The sequence below is a fragment of the Peromyscus eremicus genome, chromosome 3 (genome assembly GCF_949786415.1).
Source record: "Peromyscus eremicus chromosome 3, PerEre_H2_v1, whole genome shotgun sequence".
In the NCBI taxonomy this organism is placed as follows: Eukaryota; Metazoa; Chordata; class Mammalia; order Rodentia; family Cricetidae; genus Peromyscus; species Peromyscus eremicus.
The window spans coordinates 150,332,313-150,352,444 of record NC_081418.1 but is presented as its reverse complement, the minus strand read 5'-3'; the positions used below and the strand labels follow the sequence as shown (position 1 = coordinate 150,352,444).

At 41.2% G+C, this 20,132-nt stretch overlaps 1 protein-coding gene across 2 annotated transcripts in view; it reads left to right on the top strand.

Moving 5' to 3' along the window:
* The window catches only part of Abcc9 (ATP binding cassette subfamily C member 9), a 111,227-nt gene that overhangs the window by 70,798 nt on the left and 20,297 nt on the right, over positions 1–20,132 (top strand). For both annotated transcript variants that reach the window (XM_059258760.1, XM_059258759.1), the window contains 7 exons: positions 2,992–3,088; positions 5,611–5,840; positions 6,755–6,903; positions 7,049–7,118; positions 8,564–8,721; positions 12,591–12,683; positions 18,442–18,544. In XM_059258760.1, the coding sequence (XP_059114743.1) occupies positions 2,992–3,088; positions 5,611–5,840; positions 6,755–6,903; positions 7,049–7,118; positions 8,564–8,721; positions 12,591–12,683; positions 18,442–18,544 (900 nt within the window). The remainder of the gene's footprint in view (positions 1–2,991; positions 3,089–5,610; positions 5,841–6,754; positions 6,904–7,048; positions 7,119–8,563; positions 8,722–12,590; positions 12,684–18,441; positions 18,545–20,132) is intronic.

The following is a 20,132-nucleotide window of genomic DNA, read 5'->3' as shown; positions in this document are numbered from 1 at the left end:
GTGTATACTAGGCATGCACACCCACAGACACATGTGCACAGACAGGAGGAGCACATTTGGTGTCTCTTTCTGTCTCTCTCTGCTTTATTCCCTCAAGAGAGGGTCTCTCACCGAACCTGGATCTAGGCTGATGACCACACACACCGTCGTTGTTCCTGTCTCCACACACAGTGCTGGAGTTCCAGGTGTGAATGGCCACCCTTGGCTTTTTACGTGGGTGCTGAGATTTAGACTCAGACCCCCTTGCTTGTGCAGCAAGCAGTCCTCTCCATGGAGCTGCCTCCCCAGCCCCTGTCCTGTACTGCCTTTCGGATGAAGTACTATCCGTGTTTTGGCTCTGGACCATTTGGAATTATGTGTGTAGCTACAAGTTGAATGAGCTGTTTATCAAGGCTTGAGGCTTTCCTTATTTTTCTGATTTATCTCTTCTTTTCTCACGTGTGATAAGATCATGTTCATGCATTGACTACAGTCAGACAATCACAGTCAAGACAAAAGCCAAGGTGACTCTGAAAGATGGCAAAGCTGTGAGCTCTGGCTGGAGTCAATGGGTGTGTCTGAAATAACCCTGACGGTGAACAAAGCTTAACAGAAAGAAAAATACACTATCTGAAGCTGGAGAGAAATTCCTCCATAAGGCTGGGGAGGAGGCAAAATGCTTGCTTTCCAAGTATGAGAACCTGAGTTTGGACTCCCAGGACTCACATAAAAAGCCAGACAGCAGTGTGTGTGTGTGTCTGTAATCCCAGAGCTAGGAGGTAGAGACAGGAGGATCCTTGGAGTTGGTTGCACAGCCGTCTAACCAAACTGGTGAGTTTCGAGTTCAATGAAAGACCCTGCCTCAAAAAATAAGGGGGACAGTAATAGAGGAAAGCACGTGATGACCTCTGGCCTGCCCATGAATGCATGGAAATATGTACTCACATACACCTACATGCGCGCGCACATACACACACACACACACACACACACATACACACACACACACACACACACACCTGGAATACCTTGGGGGAGGGTTCCATAAAACAGTTTCCACTTGGATTGTTATATGTCAGGACAGAGTCTCACTTATTCTCCAGGGCGAATTCTGCTACTTAGGAGGCATTTGGCCACACTGGGAGACATTTGTGTTCATCACAGTTGAGGCTGGGGTGACACAGGGATGTTGTGGGCAAAGACAGAGCTGCTACTCCAGCTGCTGCAGTACAGGAGGACCCCCAAGGCATCCATCTGGCCCAAGCTCAGCAACACCAAGGCTAAGGAAGCCTAGCCCAGAAGTGCAGACAAATGGAATGAGTGGAGAAGGAGCATGAGGCAAAATGCCAATCAAAGCCTTGGCACGGGGCTTCAGTAAGAACTGTCAGTGTGAATTAAGGGGAAGAATGAAGGGCTGTGTCAGAAAGATGACAATGAAAACCACAATAAGGAGATCACATGTTTGATTCAAATTCGACTGGAAACTCTGCTTTGGGTGGCACCGATTGTTTTCTCCACCGTGCTATTGAGTGGATGAGTGACTGTCATTCGATGATCCCTACTCTCATCTTGGGCAGGCCTGGGAAATAGTCACTGGGCAAATGAAATTGAATTTGTACTTACTTAACCCAAGCATCAACACAATATCAAATACTTATCCAGTAAATAGCTTATTTATGAAAATTTACTTTCAAGAACATTTTCCTTAACTTAAAACAAAAATAAAAACAAAGTAAAGTTGGGCTCACACATAGTATTATGGGAGCCAGCAAAGAGCTAACTCCACTTTTCTATTTGGGTTTGCTCCATTCCATCCCATCATTGACAAAGGAGAGAGGTCTTTATTCATTGGATGTTTGATCTAGTCTATTGACACATCATTAGGCAACGCTAGTGTCTAGTGCCTTTGTAAAGTCTAATCGGCACAATAGATGTACTGGGGATTGCTGCCACTCTTCATGAAACCAGAAACAGTGAAACTTTCTAGAATGGTGAGCCTTCCAAAGGTTAAGAAAAAAAAATATGTAGGGACTGATCACCGAAGCTCATTGGGTTAATGATGTAACCACCAAACTGTGTTCTGTTGTTGCTGGTGTCTGCTTGTTCATGTTTGATTTGGGATGTATTGGGCCATGCTGAGGGGCCACTCAGGGCTAATGTCACTTACCACGTTTCTGGCCTACATGCTTAGAATGCCAAATCCTGCTGCCCCAGTTCTGAGGCTGAGGATGAAGAAGATGAAGCCCTTTCTTCCTTGGGCCAATGTCAAGTCCACTCAACCCTGAACACATGGCAATTTGATTTTGTATTTTTCTTTCTTTTTCTGTATATTCCTTCCCTACAGTGTCCTCTGAGTCTCCTAGGCATGGAAGGACCTCATTGCTTATTTTCTTTGGAATGACCTGTTCCCTCCTAAAGCCACTGAAGTCCCTTGTACAGCTCCCTCAATGATATGCTAAGGGAATCTATCTTGATTTACTCATTTATAGTCATAGTGGATGCATGATAGAAGTTTACCCATCGCAGAATTACATGCAACTTTATATGTTCATTTATTGAGATGGGATCTCCCTATGTAGCTCAGGCTGGCCTGGAATTTCCAGTAATTCACCTGCTAGCCTTCTGAGGGATGAGATGACAGGCATCATGCCTAGCTCGACTGTTTTTTAAAAAAGAAATTTAACGTAAGTGAATCCTCAGGTTAAAAAACTGTATTTGAAATTGATGTAAAAACAAAAGATTTCTCAGTGGTGCAGCTGTGTTTGAAGGCTTAGGTTCCTGATGTTATAACTTTTTCTGGCTTCCTATTGATCTACACGTCTGAGTACAGAAATGTTGTCTATAAATCCTCAGCACCATTTTCGTAACAGCTCCTGTGACAGGAGTTCTGTGTGTCTAGAGTGAGCAGAGAGCTTGGGACTAGTATAAAACCATCCCATGTGTCATCCATGGCCAAGTCAAACCCTTCCTCAGACAGAAGCTCCTTCAGTGAGAGCATGTTGTTATCCACAGGACATGGAAGCAGACCAAACAACGTTAGAGAGGAAGACTCTCCGAAGAGCCATGTATTCAAGAGAGGCCAAAGCGCAGATGGAGGATGAAGATGAAGGCAAGTCTTTTTTTTTTTTTTTAATCTGAAACATTCAGATAGATTAGTATGTCGTGAGGAGTTTACTCTGGAAATTGATGTGTGAGTGTGCCACACACACATATAACAAACTACTTTGCACAAGGCCCAGAGCCAAACTAAGTGCACAATATTGAACATGATAGAGTCAAGGTAAGGCTAATGTCCCCCAACAGCATGCCCCTGTGAGGGGTGCACTAGGTGGGTATCTATGTACTCACATGGTGTGTCACAGAGAATGGAAAGACCAAAGCAGGGATCTGAAAACAGAATAGTTGGAAGTCTAATATAATGACTGGATCAGGTTGTTACTAAAATATCAGTTCTTTAAATATCAAGAATGAATGGAAATATAGGAAAGACAGTCCCTATATTTGAATCACTCAGACTTTATGCATGTAGTTTCCATAACACACTGATGAAGAAGGAAGATGTTAGAGAGTCCATTTTTCATTTCAGTTTTCCACATCTAGTACTGTATTCTGAAGAAGAAGAAAATAGATTTACTGTAAGTTTGGAAAAAAAATCACTTAAAATCATTACATTGTCATGACATGACTCACCAAGAAAGTTTGAAAAAAGTCACTTAAGTTCACAGAATAAATGCATTCATTATGCTTCATTTCCTATGTAGATTTTATTTACCATTTCCTTTCCACTGGCCAACTAAGAAATAGGCAACATTGTAATGTGAAGGTAGAAAACACCAAACTGGGCCACCTACATATTTCAGATGTCTCAATGAATGTTCAGGAAGTTAAAAAAATCAATGAATGAAGGATGAATTTTTTCATTTCAATTCTTAATTTTGAGGGTATTTTGTTCGTTAAGCAGACACAGGCTTCTGGAATTCAAAATCACTTATTTCTAATATGTTTTAAATATAGAATCATAGTCAACTACCTTAAGACTCACTTGTTGCAATAGAGAACTGATCACTACAGAAACTGATTCAGCCCTGGCTTGCTGGGTTAATCCTTCTTAGGTGTGAAATAACAGTACTTGCCTTAGTGGAGAGGGTGTTAATGTGACTTAATGGCAGATGCACTACAACTAGGATGGTTGCTCTCCTGGGTCCTAGCATTCTGAAACCACCAGGGAGGGCAGAAAGGAGAAAGAAAATGTCTCCTTTCCCTTAAGGAACTTAAAGCAGCATGCATTGTTTCTACTGATGGTTGACCAGCTCGTGATGTGGGCAGATTAGGTGCCAAGAAAGTGAACATGAACTGTCTTTAGCTGGCTGCCATAAGTAACTGAACTTTCATCTGGTATAGAAGTAAAGGGTACATACTAGGGAGACAGCAGGCAGTCTTTAAGTGTGTACCATTTTCATCATACACGTTTTTGTTCCCATATTTATGAGACAGAACATAGTTCCTCCAAAGAGAAGCTCATCCAAGACTCCTTTGCAGGATCCAGTTAAAACGAAAGTGCTGATGATGGGCTGTCTTTGCCTCACATCCACACTGGGTCCCTTTGGTCTGATGATTTGCAGACAAAAGTCATATTTTCCATCCTTCCAGGCCACAGCTTCATACCTGTAACTATTGAGATAGTGGAGAGCACACAGCTAAAGTATCGTACAAATGGCCACTGGTGAAGGAACAGACAGGAGACCCGACAGTCACTGGAACATGCAAATAACCAAGTCATGCTGACAAGAAATTGAAAGCCTCCCTGTCATAGCAGTGAAGAATGTGCCTAGGATAATCATTCTCAGAGTTTCTAAAGAATATGCCTAGGATATTCTGTCTCGGAGTTTCCAAGTGGCTTGAACATTTGATAGGATCATCCTGCCCATTGTCTCATGTGATCTTCAGCTTTGTCTTCTAGAATGTTCCATCTTGACAACTCTCCTCCATGACCACATTTAAAGCAGGACAGAAAAATTATGGATTGGTGCTTCTAGGGTAGACACAAATTCCACAGCTGCTTTTCTTCTGGTGCAGATTTCTAAATTCAGAAAGCCATAGATTAAAAAATTAGATGTTTACAAACAAGGAGCATGCTTTCCTCGGCAACACAATTCTACCACTAACTTAAGTGTCTGTAAATCAGCAGTCTGGTCTATATGTGAACTTATATATTTGTTCATTCATTCACATTTTACCTTTATTTCCTCCCTTCCTTCCTTTGTTCCTCCCTTCCTTTCTTCCTTCCTTCCTTCTTCCCTTTCTTTCTTCTGACTGTATCACACACAGCCTAGGCTATCCTTGAACTCCCTATGTAGCCTATAGCTGGGGCTGGCCTTGAACTTCTGATCCTCCCACCTCTGGCTCCCAAGTGCTGGGATTACAGGAGCATGCCACCATGTATGACCATTTTCAACCCGTTTTTTAGAAAGAAAAAAAAAGAAAACAATTGAAATGTGGACCACTTAAAGTATTTAAAACTTCAAAAGCTAATACTAAATGCGGTTATTCATATTCTTGGTAGAAAATAAAATTTCTTTCTGGTGCTCATCTGAAGCTTACACAAAGTTTGTTGTGTGTGTGAATACACAGAGGAAGAAGAGGAGGAAGATGAGGATGATAACATGTCAACTGTAATGAGGCTCAGGACGAAGATGCCCTGGAAAACCTGTTGGTGGTACCTCACCTCAGGAGGGTTTTTTTTACTCTTCCTCATGATCTTCTCTAAGCTTTTGAAGCACTCAGTGATTGTGGCTATAGACTACTGGCTGGCTACATGGACATCCGAGTACAGTATAAACCACACCGGGAAAGCTGACCAGGTACAGTGCCCCCAGAAATGGTAGAGAGGGAGGCTCTCTGCTGAAATCAGTTAAGAGCCAGAAGGCCAGAGGAGTTTGGTGCAAGTTCAGTATGTTAGTAATTAGGGAACCACCTAAAACAAGGTAAACTGCCAACAATGTTAAAGACGATGTCTCTTATTGTTTTATCATTTTAAATATTTGCTTACATTATTTTTATTTATTACATATTTATGTATTATATTATATGTATAGGTATGTGCACATGAATGCAGTGGCCATGGAGGCCAGAAAAAGGTGCCAGATCCCCTGGAGCTGGAGTTACAGGCAGTTGTGAACCACTCAATGTGGGTTCTAGGAACTAAATACAGGTGCTCTGAAAGAGCAGTAAGCACTCTTAACTGCTGAGCCATCTCTCCAGCCCTGTTTTTACATTCCTGTCATAAGAAGCATTTCATCATAGTATTTAGATAGAGATTCAAGGAGTTCAATATATCTGTTTTATATGTAATGCATGTTACTATTATATATCAGATGCTAAACACATGTAAAGGAAATTCTGTTATTCTGATGATTTTCAATCCTCCATCAGTATACTGAGTGGTCATTCTGTGATCAAGGATGGGAGGGCTTGACAATGCAGAAAACCAAGAGTCTGTCCCCAGCCTGAAAGATACATCAATCCTGCAGGCCTTAGGCCAGACCTTGCTGGTGAAAAAAGCAAGCAGGGGCATGGGGGAGAGGCAGGCGCTGCCTGGCCTGTGGGACTGACCTGAAGGGCGCACTGCCCTAGGTACCCACCATATGTCTTCAGCTCTCTAAATACAAGTGAGATAAGGATGAAGACAATCTGTCTGATTTTGATGCTTTGTTTTCTAGTTAGGAAAAGCCCAGGTAATCATTTCATGTCAGCCTCCCGTGCTGGTTCTTCCTAGACTTTCTACGTGGCTGGATTTAGCATTCTCTGCGGAGCTGGCATCTTCCTTTGCCTCGTCACCTCCCTCACTGTAGAATGGATGGGCCTCACAGCTGCCAAGAACCTCCACCACAATCTCCTGAATAAGATAATTCTTGGGCCAATAAGGTAAAAAAAATATAGTGATCTCTTGCCCCTATGCATGCAGTAATAAAAACATACTGATCGTTTTCAAGACCTTAGATGTCCCTTAGTGGTGCTTCTGACCCAGGCAGTCCACATCACCATACTCTTTGATCTGTTCCCTGCCTAGGTTCTTTGATACCACACCCCTGGGACTGATTCTCAATCGGTTTTCTGCTGATACTAATATCATTGACCAGGTGAGTATCCGAGCTGCTTCTAAGTTCTAAGACAAATTTCTCAGTGTAAACTAAATAGCATTTCAAAAAGGACCGGAGGGCTCTTGGTGGTAGAGAATTACCAAAATTTAAATTATGGCCCATTTGCTCTCATATCAAAATGAAAAAAAAAGATTACTAGGGTAAAATTTCTGCCTGTGTGTTGTATGCACATGCTTGTGTGAGTGTATCCACTTGACATATAAGTGCCCATGCATACTTCTATGTGTGTGTGTGCCTCTGTGTGTATATGTGTGTGTGTATGTGTGCCTCCGTGTGTGTGTGTGTGTGTGTGTGTGTGTGTGTGTTAGCCAGAGGTTGACATAAGGCATCTTCAATTATTCCCCATCTTAATTTTTATGTCTTATTATTTTTAATTTTGGAGTTGTATGTATGGGTTTTTTCATGAAAGTCCCTTGCAGCAGGGGGCAGGTGGATGCCAGAGCCTTGCTAGTCAGCCATTGTGGCAAAATGCCTTCTCTGAGCTCACTGGGAGACCCTGACTCAAAAAATAAAGTGGATAACTATGCCCAGTGTCAATCTCAAGCTACCACACGTTCACTATGGGCACTCACACCAACTCACACATGTGCACATGCACACACAAATAGTACACATAGAAATTTAACACAAGATAAATGCGGCATCTGGAATCTCTGAGAATCATTAATTTTAAAACTAAAAGATGTTGAGACAATTATCCATAAAATATAAAACAAATGGCTATAGAATGAAAATGGCCACATAAAGCCATAACCTGGTGAAATAAAAGATATTGGGTAGCTTTGGAACCTGAACTGCCAAAGGTCTTTTGAAGTAAGACAGAACATAGCAAGAAAATAAGAAAAAGACAAATAGAAATAACTGTATACACACACAAAAGAAATAACCGTACAAAAATTTAAACTTTGATTGAGCTGAAAGCACCAACCAAAGACAAATTTAAATTGTAAAAGAAGCTAAACACTACAATATATTAATAGCATCTAAATTCAATAAAGAAAAGGCAAATAATGCAATCAAAGATACTTGAAGGACACAAGCAACTACAGGAAAAATAATCTGTGTGTTTTACAGTAGAAGAGCAGATGAGTTTTAGATAGTGTATATCCATTCAAAAGGAATGTTTGGAAATACCTATAGTCCATCACAGAAAAGTGAAACAGACACAGGAATGAAAAAGATTTCTAGGATCATCATTTATATAAAATATCCAAGATAAGTAGGTGAACAACATGTCAGTGATATGTCAGTGGATACAGCTACTAAATTGCGGAAGCATGTGGAATTATTTACAGTGAACGTGCCTATAGACGGCTTTGGCAGCCCATATTACTGAACATTAATATAAGAGTTAATATTTTTATGACACTGCCGTGGATATTGTGCATGAGCTGAAAAGATTGTCCCTTGAATTCTCTCCACAGCACATCCCTCCAACCTTGGAGTCTCTGACCCGCTCTACCCTGCTCTGCTTGTCTGCTATTGGGATGATCTCCTACGCTACACCTGTGTTCCTGGTCGCCCTTGTGCCCCTTGGTGTTGCCTTTTATTTCATCCAGAAGTACTTCCGAGTTGCTTCTAAGTAAGTAAAACTATTCTCCCCTTTTCAAAAGCCTGCATATTTGACTCATTGGGAACTGTTTTTGCTCAACTGTTTCTTTGTTTTTCAAACTAAGGTGGAAAATTTAGAAATGCAACTGTTTTGCTAAAACCTCATGTTACAATGTGAGATCTAATGTCATTCTTTCTATAATTGTCTGTTTCTTCCTACCCTTGACACATAACATATTGTTCAGTTTGCCAACAATTTGTCTATTGAGTTAGATGTGCTAGCCTTTACATTCCACGATTCTTTTTCTGGATGTAACATAGGCAGGAAGCTCAGAAAATCAAACACAGTCCTGAAGAGTGAGCAATTTCGAGCCAGTATATTTCAAAGCAGGAAAAAAAGTTAAAAACAAAATCCTTCAAATACACGATATGAAATAGTAGAAGAAGACAGATGAAGAGATACATGATCCAAGACTATGCAATTGGATAATCTTGAGCATCTGAGAGGCATACCATCACTTTAAGAGACTGGAGAGTTTGAGTTCACAGAATTTTCCATGTACTTGCTAATCCAGTCAAATAAATAAAGGGGAAGAATTAATTTTAGATTTTCTGTCAATATAGGACTTATTGTTTCCTGAGAAGTTGAATGATTAATGATCAATACAGTGTCTGCCATTATAAACCTGGAAGTTTGTGTTTAGTGCTTTCCTGAAGAATATGATGAGCTTTATATATGTTGCAGGGTCTGTCTCAGCACTCACTGAATGTTTGCTATGTTACTGATAGCTGTATTGAGCATGTGGTGGGTGATGAAAAACCTGTTCTCAACAAAACCCATCTCTCGTGAAGATAAAGCCATATATAAAGTAACATATGGATTGAGCTAAAATAAAAGGCAGATGTGTTTTAGAAACTGAACATACTTCATGTGACAGGTGTGTGAAGAAGAGGAAGTTACCCGGGAAGAGAGAAGAAAAGGGAAGGGGCTCCAGTGAGGTCCACCTCACATCATAGCATTTTAGAGGATTTCTCCCCCAGGGCTGTGAGTGAAGAATCCTTCATGTACTGGAGATGTGTATTATATTTGAGTGGTTTTTCTTCCCCAGTATCCATCCATCCTTCCTTCCTCCCTCCCTCCCTCCCTCCCTCCCTCCCTCCCTCCTCCCTCCCTCCCATTACCAAGATAAACCGAGTGGGGAGTATTAGGCAAAGTGTTCTAACCCACTCCAAATGTGAGAGCTGTGAACTCTGCTCCTGAAACATAGTCCAAATAATGTGTCCACATGAGTATAATAGAAGGCATAATTTTTTAAAATGCTATATAAAGAATTTTTATTTTTAATGCTGGTGAAAAAGGGAAAGGCACAAAATAGATTTTTTTTAAAGAGCCAACTGTAACACAACAATCATTTCTTAAGGAATTAGAGTCTTAATTCAGACTTAGGAGCCATTCCAGTCCACCCATTCTCATCTGTAAATCAGAGAGACGACCCAATGACCAATGTGAAATCTTACAGGCTCAACAACTTTGCCTGTGACTCACTCAGGGAAAAAGCTCACACAGCTGAATAGACTATATATATAATATATATATATATTATATATGTAGACACACATGTATATATATACACATACATACATACATACATACGTACATACATACATATATACAAATTGAAGTGGGGAGCTCATGGCAGGCAACAATATGACCATTAACATCTAAAGTCATAGGTCTAAAGGGTTTTTAGCTACACGCTTCCTCTGACAAGAACACAGATCAAGCTGTGCCTTCACCTTCTGGGTTTCACACATGATCCTTCCGTAAACAATGACGGCTCCTCCGTGATGTTTCCTTCAGCCCTGACTGCAGTGTAGTGGCTTTGGCCATCTGTTGGCGTCAGCTGCCCCAAGAGCCACTTGTTTATGTCTAAGAAAAGGAAAGTCCTCACATTCCTTCACTATCTTCACCACCTTTCCTCTGTGTTCTCCTCTCCACATCCCCCATTCGAGAAGTGAGCCAAGTCCTCAGAAACTCAAAAAGAGAAGACTTCGCACTTGTTTGTGGGATTACACAGCCAATCGAGAATGGCTTCCACAGCTGATGCTGTGGAATAACACTTCGCTCACTAGATGCTCACAGGTGAATGGAAAGGCAGCCCCTCCAGTTCTCCCAACCCCATGACCGCAAGAAGGGCAGAAAGGGGAAGAAAAAAGTGAAATGCTTTCTAACAATTGGTTTAACTCAGTCTTATATTCTAGAAATGTAAGCTTTTATGGCTTAAAGAAAAGTTGTTGACTTTGGTATGCCTATGAATCCCTGTCGTTCTAGTAGTTGGGAGGCTGAGGCAGGAGAATCTCTGCAAGTTTTAGGCCAATCTGGGATACATGGTGAGCTCCTACAAAAACAAATATAAACTAAATATTTTTAAAAGGAAATTCATGAATACACACCTTTGTGAAAAGGGTTACATTAAGCAGATTGAGGTATTTCTATTTTTAAGTAGGTTGTGGAGACATGTATATATTCGTGTATGGACATGAACATTAGTTCCTTGGGGGAACAGTGAAAGTTTCTTGGAGGCAGGGATTCAGCTCACTGTGGCCAGAGCCAAACTCATGGTCATAGTGGATCTCTCCCTGTGATCTCTTCTCCCCACTTCTCCTATCATCTCTTCCCCTCCCCCCTCTCTGTTCTCTTCCCCCACCCCCAACCCCAGCCCGTCCGTCAACATTGGTGGTAAGTAGCAGTTATTTTTTAAGTCTGTTGTACTGGAAACTCGGTACAATCAATGCTTCACAGTAGCACGTGAAGCTCCCTCTAACAAGTAACTTCCCACCATAACTCCCACTCTCTTCTTTTAAATTGATTAGCATCTTACTAACTCAGAACTTTAAAGGCCCCTCCCATTAGCTCTCCCAAGTGCTCTCCCAGTCTCAACTACTCACTCATTCTTCACATCATTGAGGAGGCTCAGCTCTTACTGTTTTACTGTTCAGTGATATTTTTCATTTGGTTAATAATCCTCTACAGTCCAGTGTCCCATTTACAAGACTATACCTTTGTGACGGATGTAGTGGCGCATGCACTTGGGAGGTAGAGACAGGAGATTCAGGGTGCCAGGTCATCATGAGTGACGTTGTGAGTTCAAGGCCAGCATGTGTTACATTAGACACCTTCCTTATTTAATTTTATAATTTAATTTAATTTTACATATCCACCACGGATTCCCCTGTCCTCCCTCCTCCCGTGCCCCCCCTTCCCCCAACCCACCTCCCATTCCCATCTCCTCCAGGGCAAGGTCTTACCTAGGGATTCAGCTCAGCCTAGTAGATTCAGTCGAGGCAGGTCCAGTCCCCTCCTCCCTTCACCCAGGCTGAGCAAAGTGCATTAGACACCTTCTTAATAAACCAACTCCCCTCCCCAAACATTAACAGTAAGAAGATCATACCCTTCAATGGATTATTTTTCATCAATTCATCCATTTTAAATCAAGGTTGTCTCATCATTGCATTTGCATTTATAGTGTGTCATGGTAGCTCTTTCACTGAAGCACTCAGTTGACAAAACCTTCAACAGCTTACACTCTGATGATGAAGGAAAAGATGGTTGCGTAAGGGTTACGGGTCCATACTTCATTTAAGGTGTCTACAAAACTCCAAGTCTTATGTCACAGCTGAAACACACTGGCTGTGGGGACGCAGAATGAGCAAATAAGTCATATTCACACGGGAAACATTTTGACGAACCTTTTAAACATGACAACCAAGAGGAACTAGATAGAGGCAGAGGACAGATGAATGGTGACCAGAGCAAGCACTCGGGTCTGAGAACTTGCAAGTTCAATGGTGGCCTCAGAACCTGGAGGCGGGTGACATGTACCATTGCCTTTGTCCTAGGGATCTCCAGGAACTTGATGACAGCACCCAGCTCCCCCTGCTTTGCCACTTCTCAGAAACAGCTGAAGGGCTCACAACCATCCGGGCCTTCAGGTGAGTAACACATCTTCAGATTGCCCCTGAGGGGCAAATCCATCCACAAATGTCTATCAACAAAGAGTAGCTAACAGCCACCCCTTCTGGGGGCACACTATGTTTCTCACAGTGAACTAGAAAATGGACTTATCTGAAAATTTAAGAGTAAAGAATGAATTTACTCTTGGAAAGTGGAAAGGAATTAGTTGTGTATCTTAGATAAGGTTTTCTAATTCTAAAGCCTCTGTGTCCTCATCTGAAAAATGGGGGGATCAGTCTTGCTTATTACAGCCATTGGAATGATTGATATAATACATGTAAGGACTGAACCACAGTGACTGTTGAAGTACTCAATAAACAACTTAAAATAAATCTATAGAGCATGATAGTAATAATGATATTAACAAAAAAGAAAACCATTACACCAAAGTTACTTTAGAAGTTAATCCAGCCAAGCTTGGAAATTCGCACCTATAATCCCAGTACTTGGTGGTGGTCATAGTGGGGATATAGACAGGAGGACCAAGAGTTTAAGGACCTCCCAGACTACAGAAGTTCAAGGCCAGACTGAATTCTATGAGACTTTATCTCAAAAATACAACAAAACAAATAACTAACAAAGAAAACAACCCATGTTTCCCAATATTTGTGCACAGTAATAACCTAGGCTTCCATGGAGCTAGCTCCATTTTCCTCTTCAAGTTAGATCATAAAAGTGGCATTACTGGATATTTCCTTTGTTCTGGAAAACTTATATTTTAATCATTGTATCTTCTTTCAACCCTATTGCAAATATGCATTGACTTCAATCAGAGATATCTCCAATCTAAGAAGTTTACTTTAAGAATTTAGAAATGGGTCATAGAGTATATCATTAATATGCAACTTCCCATATGATTTATGATATGATTTCTACCCAAATCCATGTGAGTTTCACTTACCCCACCAGTATTTCACATCCTGTCATGTTTTCTCAACATGGAGTGTAATGCCTCTTACTGAGAATCTCAACATTACTTATTGGTATTGAGTATATAGATACTGGCATGAAATGTATAGTCTAATAATGCTCAGCAGGAACCATTAACAAATACAGCAGTAAAGATTACTGTTGCCACCAAGAAAGTCTTTCCCAAATAGTTTATATAAGAAATATTTATTTGAATAACTAACACACACCAAGTACTATTCTCAATGTAGATTAATATAGGTTGAATACACATGGCCATTTATTCCCATCCCAATTGCAGGCTGGGTTCTTTACTTTAGCTGACATGATGATTTTATTTCTTTTATGATTATTTATGAGTATGTTTTCATTATCTTTTTATTAAAAATATTTGCTTGTTAATTGTCCAATCTCTTCCAACTAGAATATGAGTTCTGAGAGAGCAGGGTTTTGTTTTCACAGTTAGCTTCCTGTGACTTGAGAAAGGCTTATGGTACTTACTAATGAGCTAGTATAGGCTCTGTCCTCAGGAGGTCACCACACAGGATAAAGGACTTTATTCTTTCTGTGTTATAGAGTCACTGAAGAATCTCAACAGGAAACTGACACAGTCAGAGTTGTATTAATTAGAATAACTGACTCATAAAGGATGAGTCAGGATGGTTGAGGCTAAAGGTAAGAAGGTGTCAGGAGGCTGTTTGAGCCACAGCATTACAAGATACATCATTGTGATGGACCTTAATTCAGACAGATCCTCCTTTTCCAAGACTTCAGCGATGTAATAAGGCCAAATGCCACTTCTTGGGGAAGATCTCATCTTTCTACTAAGGGAGAGAAATTCAGACCAATTGAGAAACTAAACCACATAAGGAGGCAAAAGCTCAGGATAGCGGGGAGTGTTTAATTACCTGAGAGTTTCACAGGAATAAAGAGCGGATCAGAAAGGCTTTGTGCAACTTGGAAAACGATGATTTTGTCACTGCAGTTAGACAAATGAGCAAGTCAAAAAACTGAATGTTTACAGTGGTAAAAACATAAACGAATAAAAAGAAACTAAAGGCATCCTCTGGATAAGAAATCCTCAGTGCTAATTATGACTGTAACGAGATTGGAATTGGTTAAGGAGGAATGACATCAGAATTCAGAGGGCTGACGGATTAAAGGCCTATGGGAAGATGTGAGCTGTAAGCAAGATGGGGCAGTTGATGGAACAGGTTTTAATATGGATTGACAGGGGTGTGACCAGGAGGGGAGTGCTTTTCTTGAAGGGGATTTGGTACAGAGTGCCTCTGAGAAAGCATGGAGGAGTATGGGGGGATTCAGGAAGAGTGACAGCAGGAAGCTGATGGGCTCAACACATCAGAACCTTTACTTTCTTCCTGTGGGACAACGTAGATCATCTTCTGAAACTGCCAAGGATGTGAATCGGGGAGAGCATCTTGAGGAATTTGAGAAAGATTTAGAAAAGAAGAGGAAGTGGACCAGGGGTCAAGATCCAACTTCTTAATTTCCCTTCTTCCCTAGACACAGGAGTAGAATTTAGTGAATTGTACATTGAGAAAGACTCTGGATAACTGTAAGAATAACAAAATATTGTGTTAACATTCAATGCTTGCACAATAGTTGTGAGAAACAAAGATGGTCTAACTTCCATCTAGAAGTATCTTGTCTGCATCTACATCCAGAATTAGATCTTTCATGTTTATTCCAAAAGTCAATATTAAATATTATAAACAACATCATTTTTTAGTCATAATAAGTATTTTTAAAAGATAGCGATGGCCTGCCTGCTGTGGATAAGTTTCTAGAATCCTTAGGGTTGGCATTCATAATAAGAATGAAGCATGTTCTTGGGGGCTGGAGAGATGTGCAATGGTTAACATTGTGCACTATTCTTGCAGAGGATCAGGATTCAGTTCCCAGCATCCCTATCAGGTGGCTCACAACAGCCTGTCTAATCTTTTCTTCTGTTATCCACAGGCACCTGCACTCATGTGTACCTAGATACACACACACACACACACACACACACACACACACACACACACACAATTAAAATCAAAATAAATCATAGAAAATACTTAAAAAAGAATTAAGCACATGATTTCCCATATCTGTTCCTTTCTATGTCTGCTCAGTTTTTCCTGGGCCAGCTTCTCTCAAAGTTGTCCTTACTGATTAGACCTTGTGTTCCCTCTGCACCCAGGGCTCAGGGTGCACTCACACGGAGCAGTGACCCTCTCGCCATTTACGAGGGAAGTATCACAGCTAAATTAGTCAAAGTTGTCAGTGACCTTTGCCGTTGCTTTATTATTATTTTTCTGTCTGACAGAATAAAGGTCTGAGAATGTTCAGAAGACGAACTGGATGCGAATGAAAAGATACAGGCTGAGTGTGTCAAAGTTTCCGTTAGGAAAACAGCAGGTTTCTTGCCAAATAGAAACAGAGAAAGAATGCTCACTGCATTTTCACCCCTCCTCCTCCCTGCTGCTTCAGGCTGCTGCCAGTTCCCTACACATGTGTGGAGTGTGGAGATGGAACTCCACAACCACAGCAGGACGAAGGTCCCAGAGCGAGCACGCTGTCAGGACCAAGGTCTAGTCGTTCGTTAGAGTGTGGCTCCCACACTTTGATCCTCCTGGATGTCTTTGTCCAGTGGGGAGAGAAACTTGCCCACTCCAGGAAAGCACTGGATTTTCTCACTCCTGTGTTGTCTCTTGTCCTTCAGAGTACTTACAATGCCTTGTTCACCTGAGGAATCCAGTGTCATGCCTACGACTACACTCGACCATCTTCCCTGTCCTCCGGAAAGCTTAGTCCTCCCCTCTCCACCCCCTCCTAGTACTCTGTTCAGATCCTGCAATGCACATTCCCCTTTTTGTTCTTGGGGCCATTAAAGGAAGGTCCCAGCTACATCAGCCTCACTGGTTAGTGTGGTTTCCCCATCCTGAGACCTTGTGCATCTCCAGAGTCTAGCACAGTGTGAAGAACGGATGCTGACTAAATGCATCTGAGTGAATAGATGCAAATACACCCGACATCCCCCTAGCAAGCAGCTCTACCTGGCATACCTCTGGCAAGCATGGAAGTGTGACACTTACAAAAATCTTCACAGTTCATTTCCACTGTTGCCGTAAATCCTACAACTTCCTAAGCCCTTCACCCTTTAGTGATTTACTATAGTCACCCGTCAAGGTCATCTGGAAGGCAGACATGTTTCTTGAACTGCTTAGTCCTAAGCCATTGTGCTGCCATTCTTCGGCACAGGTCCCCCTGGACGTGGCATTTAGTTCAAGCCTACATAACTCAAAGTGAAGTAATGGTTTGGCTCTCACTGCTAACTTTTCTGATCACTGTAGATCAGACATTGCTGTCTGACCAAATTATCTATCTGGCTTGGCATACTGAAATGATCAGATTGGTTGGACAGATCCCAAGTATCTGCTCTACATTGGCCTGTATGGGCTCTGATCGTGGGCCAAAAAACACCCCACCCAGGACTCCTCCGTTCTTTCATACAAGTGATGAGTTATTTAAGTTTTGCAATTTTACTGGAAGATCTTACAGGAGTGGAGGACTCTTAGCAAATGAGTCTTACTAGCGGGTTGAAAATTCCTTAGAAAAATGACCGGTAGATGGGTTATGTCAGCATCCATGGCCACAGAGAGGGAAGCAGCAAACTTAGCTGGGGATGTAACCAACTTTCAAACCAGTTGTTTTCCAGCTCTCTGCTGTTTCCATTATTCGAGGAAAATAATTACAAAGTAAGGATATTTTTGTTCCTTAGAAAAGGTGCTTTTCAGCATGTATGTCTGTGGAATCACACCTCTGATGTGATCAAGCTCTTCTTGATTTCTTAAAACTTTCCACTGCATGTATTCATTGTACGTGGTAGTGCAAGAGATTGGGGTGGAGGTGCTCATATACAACATACGCTTGTGTGAAGGTTATTCTTAATTCTGCTAGTAAAATAAGCTACACAGAATTTTATTTGATTGTGTTGGACACCAAGGATGAGCTTAACTTTTTATGGATCAGTCTCTCCATCACCATGGCCATGAGGGGGAGAAACGTGCCCAGCCCTGGAAGATGGCAGACTTTCCCTCATGCCACCTAGGGTACTTAGAATGCCTGGTTCACCTGAGAAACCCAGCTTCACTCCTAAAGCTGCTCCCAGACCGTCTGGGAAGCCTGGCTTTGCCTTTCGCTCTCCCCTCTCTTCTCTATTCTGATTCTCCATCCCCCAAAGTGTATAAATCCCCTTCGTGTTCATAGGTCATTGTAAGTAGACCCTGGGCCGTGCCTGTCACCTGCAAGACCCCTCAACCCTCTGCTTCTTGGCACCCTACTTTCTTTCTTTGGTTTAAAGAAAGGCCAGAAAAAAGAGTTTGAAGGAATATATTTACTTGTTATAAATGATAGCTTTCTGTCTTCACTGGTTCTCATCCAGCCCAACTCAGTATCATTTGGAAAAATAAAATAAGTGCCTCAAATGAAAGTAGAGCCTATTGTGGATTCGGTAGCCCTTGTGATGTAGGTCAGATCTTGTTTATGTGGTTCCTCCAATTTAGCAGAATTACAAAGTAACCTTTAATGAAGTTTTGTCTTGGCAATGGCTTTTTTTCTTAGTTGTGGCATGAAAAGGGAGCAAACACTTGACCTCTTGGGCTCTATCTAGGATGCAACAGAGCAGCTCTGGAGTCCACAAGTCACCCATCCTGTCCATGTGACACTCTGTTGAGCAAATTGTGCAGTAGTTAAGCATGTCTGGCTTTTACTACTTCTACGGTTAGGTGGCTAAGATCGTAGTGTTTTTGTTTTCTGCAGGCATGAAACCAGATTCAAACAACGCATGCTAGAGCTGACAGACACGAACAACATTGCCTACTTATTTCTCTCGGCTGCCAACAGATGGCTGGAGGTCAGGACGGTATGTTCATTGTGTTCCAGACACTTGGTATGATTAGCCTTCCACTGAGAGTCAGTACCGGTCTCCATTATCTGGACTTTAAAATAGATCAGGTTTGTTTATGTTCCAAATGAAATTTAACATATCGCAATGTTTTAGCCAATCACAACAAAGCAGCCCCCAAAGCAAAAATCATTCTGTGTTCATTATATTCTCTGAACTACCTCAGTTAATGGGATGGTAAATATTTATATAATGTCATTTTTTTTAAAGAGAGAATTTGAAAAGTGACCACATACACTCATGTCCTTCACCGAGTCAGACAGCTGTAAGGGATGGTGACTTTCTTTGTTTCAAGCCAATGGAGGGTTATGTTAGTACAAAATGTAATGACTAAGTCATCGATTGCTGTCTTCTGTCCTATGTGACACATAGAAACAAGCACAGACTTTGGCACTCTATGGACGCCATGTACCAGATTAATTTCTTTTAGTCCCAGATCCCCCTTCATTTATAAAATAGGAATAAAAACACGTATTTCATGGATGTGTCACTAAAATAACAATGAAAATAACATAATTGACTTTGTATGCTATTCTAGCTTGATTTGTCGCTGTGATAAAATGTCCTGTCAAAAGACAACTTAGGGGAGAAAGAGGTTTATTTCAACTTACAATTCTGGATTACCATCCCTCATTTTGGGAAACTGAGGCAGAAACTTCAAACAGATAGTCATATCACATGTACTGTCAAGTGTAAAAATGAATACATGCATATAAACTCACCCACTTGCTGGTGTGCCGCATAATTTCTCCATTGTCATACCTTTCAGGACACCTGCATAGGGACTGGTGCTGCCCACAGTGGCATAGGACTTTCCACCTCAATTCAATTAAGAATGTTTTCCATAGACATGCCTACACAACTACCCAGTGTAGACAATCCCTCATTGAGACTCTTTCCAAGTGATCCCAGGCTGTGTCAAGCTGACAATTAAAGCTAAGCAAAGCACCTTCTGCAGTGTTTTGTTTCCCCCAACAAGATGCAGATCTTCTTTTAAAACCCAACAACCAGAGGGGCAAACGATAATGGAAATATAATGGGGTCAAAATGAAGGTACCCAAGTTCAAGACTGGTCTTAAATGGATTGATATGGATTGACACAGAGTCTTGGACAACCTGTGTCTTTTGGTTACTGTGATTTCTCACTGGTTGACAAAGACTCTTTACCATTGTGTTGGTGGTATAGAGAGTTCACTGAGCAATAGAACACAATCATGTCACACAAAACTTTGAAAGAAGCATTAGCTGTTGAAAACAACCACTAAGCCATCTTTCACATGACTGTGAAGGTTGAAAAAGTCAGGACAGAGTTGCTTAGGAATTACAGACGGTTAAAAGTTAAGTAAATTGTCACACAAAATCTATAATAAAGCCTAAGCATTATTACCAGACCATCTAGACCAGCATTGCTTATTTTAAGCTTCTGTTTGCATTCTTTTTTTAAAAATCCCCATATTTCTTTAAGGGGAAGTATTATATTTGAATAGTAGAATAGCAAACTATCTCAGTGCGTAGATTTTCGGATTTATGAGGAGACAATGACAGT